Source organism: Anarrhichthys ocellatus, unplaced genomic scaffold, assembly GCF_004355925.1.
Source record: "Anarrhichthys ocellatus isolate YVR2014 unplaced genomic scaffold, GSC_Weel_1.0 scaffold128, whole genome shotgun sequence".
NCBI classification, from domain to species: Eukaryota; Metazoa; Chordata; class Actinopteri; order Perciformes; family Anarhichadidae; genus Anarrhichthys; species Anarrhichthys ocellatus.
The window spans coordinates 6684-11037 of NW_022280158.1; the positions used below are offsets into that span (position 1 = coordinate 6684).

Here is a 4354-nt window from a genome sequence, read left to right on the forward strand (position 1 = left end):
CGTCACAGAGTACGTACAGCTACGCGTCACAGAGTACGTACAGCTACACGCGTCACAGAGTGCGATCAGTTTACAAGCCCCTCTACTTCTAAGGCAACGCAACTACTTAGATCGGTTAAAATAATAGGACGTGGCGTTACTTAAAGCTTCTACGAGGAACTTTCATGTTTCGTGTTGATTCTGTTGGTCCCTGTGGACTGAAGTGGGTCCCTTTAGAAAACCTCTCAAAACAGCCAGATCACTTTCAGACCATCACAGACCATCAACCAAGCCTGGTTTGAGTCCAGCTGGGGACATCTGTGGCATCTGTCCAACAGCATCCTGTAAGGGGACGTCATGAAAGAAATATCGCGTAATGAAATAAGAACCAAAACTTGATGATTTTCTTTGAAGGAAAACGTTAAAGATCTCATTAACGCCGTTACATTTCAGCTTAGCGGATGAACTTAGGTGCTGATGCTGCAGAGTCAGAGCTGCTGCCATTAATCCTCCACATGGCCTCCGATACAGGTGAACGTTTAAGAGCAGAGAGTGAAAAACATGTGTTCTCCTCTTATGTGTCTGTTTAGACTGAAGGTGAAATCAAAGTGACGAAGACCGTCGCACGTCCGCCCGGAGGAAGTCAAACCCGACGCAGCAGCAGCAGCAGCAGCAGCAGCAGCAGCAGCAGCTTGCCTTGGGACAGTAAACGGTAAAGATAAACCTGACGACACAGACGTCCTTATAATGTGTGGACAGGGAGGACAATTAACATGTTGACTTCATCAACCCTCATGCACAGCTCTCTAATCTCATTCCAGGCCTGTAATGATGTTAGTCAAGTCTCTTCTCTCGTATGGTTTCTTTTAGTCCTCATTTCATTGTCTTTATACTGTTATAGTACAATGAAAGCAAGCATTTATAAAAAATATATAACAAGAAAAACTGACAAAAACTTAAACCTATAATAAGATATGTCTTCCTATTAAACAATCTAAAGCTGTAAAGTTAAACTATTTCTGGTGATTATAAGTAGATAAAAATAGTTTGTGATATTATTGAGGCATAACGAGCGACCAGCAGACAGCCGGATGTGTGTGTTGGTCTCGGGTTAGCCGAGCCGCTGGTCTTTGTTTGGCCTCGAGTCCTCCGGCTTATCAGGTCCCTGTTGTCCTAATTACAGATGCTGTTGTATATTAAACGCTCTGCATGAATATCTGAGTACCCGTGTTGATGGTAGCGCTCTGAACGCTGGCCACTGATAACCTTGACCAGAGCTGAGACTCACACAGTGAGAGACGCTCAGCTTCAGGCCTCCAGGCTTCGCTGCTGGGATTGATTTTTTTGGGGATGAGGCTTCATATCTATTCTTGAATGTGACCCGTATCCCAGTGAGGGATCTGGGTCCCAGTATCAGATCTACGGGGTAATTCTGCTTCAATTGTTATCTGGTATTCTTTACATTCTTGTTCACAGCTGAAACTAATCGTTGCATTCAGGTCCCGGGTCTCTTATCTATGTGGTTAAAGAAAAGCAGCAAAACTGATCCGATCGGAGTCACACAAAGGGGTAAAAGGAGAATAAGCCACAAGAAAGTGGCCTCACTGCACCAAACCAGTGTCGTTGAGTGTTGTCAGGATTACCGCTGATGGTTTTTAAAGCTGTGTTTCAGCTGAGTGGATTGTCGTGTCCAGACATTCGTGGTTCTCAGATGATGTACCCTAAAAGCTTCATTAACTTAATATACAGCCACAAAGTTTTATTGATAACAAATGAATTATCCCGCCAAGCACCACAGACGGGTTGAGGTGATTGTTAACGTTGTTGGTGAAGAAGATTCCAGTCCTTTTGGCGCTCCTCTTTGCTCGTACGGGTGCGTTTAAAATCATTAAAACTACTCGGTCATATAGGACATCGTTTATTTCCCAACTTTTGCCTTTTAAAAGCGAGATTTAACGACTCAACAAGATAGAATATTTACAGCTCAGAGCAGCTTCACCTCTCGGTGACATGACATCAGTCCACAGAGCTGTGTTCCCTCTCCTTGCCTGGAGACGGGCTCTTCACCACACTATCATCATCATCGTCATCATCGTCCTCATTACCATTTCATGAGGCAGCAGCCGCTTCTCGTCCTTCAGCCCATCGAACACAGCGAAGAGCCACCGGTTCAATGCTCGTACCCTCAAATGAAACACACGGATAAAGATGCTGAGCTGCTCTCTGCTCCACGGCAAGGTGACGGGTGAGCGGCGCCCCGCCGGCCGCCGAGTTATTGCATCGTTTGGACGTGATTAAGGGCGACCTCTGACCCCAGGCTCACCAACATAACATTCTATATTCAGCCTCTGGATCTGAGGGGCATGATCGGGGTATTTACTTGATGACACAAGGCCGGGCAGTGTGAGAGTTGGATCATGAAACGTTATTTAAAACACAGCAGCTCATCTCCCATGTGTTCTTTAAAAGGTCAGAGGTCAACTGTATATAGTTCCTGCAGCGCTGTGATCCACAGGAACTGAGCAGCTCCATGTTTAAAACCAAAGAACTTCAAACTATCAATAAATCTGTTTTATTCTTCTTGCATGAAAGTAATTAATCATCAAGTTTATAAAATATCAGAAACGACAAACGAGTCTGAAGCCTGAAGAGATTAGATTTGCTGCTCTGTATTAATGTGATCACTTCGTATAAATGATCTGGAAATATGAACTCTTGCAATGCTTTTAAACTTTAAATTCTCGTATTTCAGACACAATATCTCGCTTGATAAAAGAATAAATCAATTAATCAACTATCACAATAAAGTTAATTCTCCGTCCATCAACTTGTTGATTAATTGTCTAAATGTTTCTGCTTATTAACGCCACTGTGTTTCCAGACCTCGTCTATTACTAAATGTAGTTTTAACTGATAGAAATGATGGCGGAAAAACTACAAAAACAAGGTCGTAATAAACCTGAACTATCCTTAAAGGAACAGTGCGTCAGATTGACGGTACTCAGGATTGTATTACTGCAAGGAGCTGATCTTATCAGTACTTATCAGATTCTGTCAATCATTCCTCCTGTCCTCCTGTCCTCTGTCCTCCTGTCCTCATGTCTTCTGTCCTCATGTCCTCCTGTCCTCATGTCCTCATGTCCTCTGTCCTCATGTCTTCTGTCCTCCTATCCTCTTGTCCTCATGTCCTCCTGTCCTCATGTCCTCCTGTCCTCCTGTCCTCATGTCTTCTGTCCTCATGTCCTCCTGTCCTCATGTCCTCCTGTCCTCATGTCCTTCTGTCCTCATGTCCTTCTGTCCTCATGTCCTCATGTCTTCTGTCCTCATGTCCTCCTGTCCTCATGTCCTTCTGTCCTCATGTCCTCCTGTCCTCATGTCCTCCTGTCCTCATGTCTTCTGTCCTATCCTCCTGTCCTCTGTCCTCCTGTCTTCTGTCCTCATGTCCTCCTGTCCTCATGTCCTCCTATCCTCATGTCTTCTGTCCTCCTATCCTCCTGTCCTCATGTCCTCTGTCCTCATGTCCTCATATCTTCTGTCCTCCTGTCCTCTGTCCTCATGTCTTCTGTCCTCCTGTCCTCATGTCTTCTGTCCTCCTGTCCTCTGTCCTTCTGTCCTCATGTCTTCTGTCCTCCTGTCCTCTGTCCTCATGTCTTCTGTCCTCCTGTCCTCATGTCCTCCTGTCCTCATGTCTTCTGTCCTCCTGTCCTCCTGTCCTCTGTCCTCATGTCTTCTGTCCTCCTGTCCTCATGTGTTCTGTCCTCCTGTCCTCTGTCTGCCGGCAGAGAAACTAGACCGTCTCTCTACTCACTTCTAAACCTAACCCCGTGTGGATCGGTGGCTTCAGACACTGAACAGAACCTGCTGATGTTGTTACTGCAGCCGACATCGACTCGATCACTGCAGGACCCCCCCCCCCACGTTATTTTAGATTCCAGTATTTCAAACTGAGGATTTGTCAATGGAACGACCTTAAGGTCAACTAACGAGATAACTAATTCAGAATGTTGGAGGGTCTGTAGTCACCCAATGACTTAATCTGCTTCAAAGGGACGATGTGTAATTAAAGGGAACATGTAAGTAAGTTAGTTAGTGTAGTTTGTAAGCCAATGGTTTGCAGCACAGATGCAATGATTAGTGAGTCAATTAATACATTTCTCCATCAGGTTCATCTGATTCCATCTCCAACGTGAAGATTCTTCTGTTCTTGCTTTTATATCACAGTAATCTGAACATCTTTGGGTTTTGGACTGTTGGTCGGACAAAACAAGATTTATTTTACTGTTAACTGATAATCAACAAATTTCCCCCTGGGGATGAATAAAGTATACATCTATCTATCTATCTATCTATCTATCTATCTATCTATCTATCTATC

The 4354-nt window shown here is 44.4% G+C and overlaps 1 protein-coding gene across 1 annotated transcript in view; it reads left to right on the forward strand.

The window, feature by feature from the left end:
- The window catches only part of dnaaf11 (dynein axonemal assembly factor 11), a gene marked incomplete at its 5' end in the record, with an annotated part of 11266 nt that overhangs the window by 3100 nt on the left and 3812 nt on the right, over nucleotides 1-4354 (forward strand). Inside the window, one exon of the mRNA XM_031877172.1 lies at nucleotides 570-691. Coding sequence (XP_031733032.1) covers nucleotides 570-691 — 122 coding nt within the window. The remainder of the gene's footprint in view (nucleotides 1-569; nucleotides 692-4354) is intronic.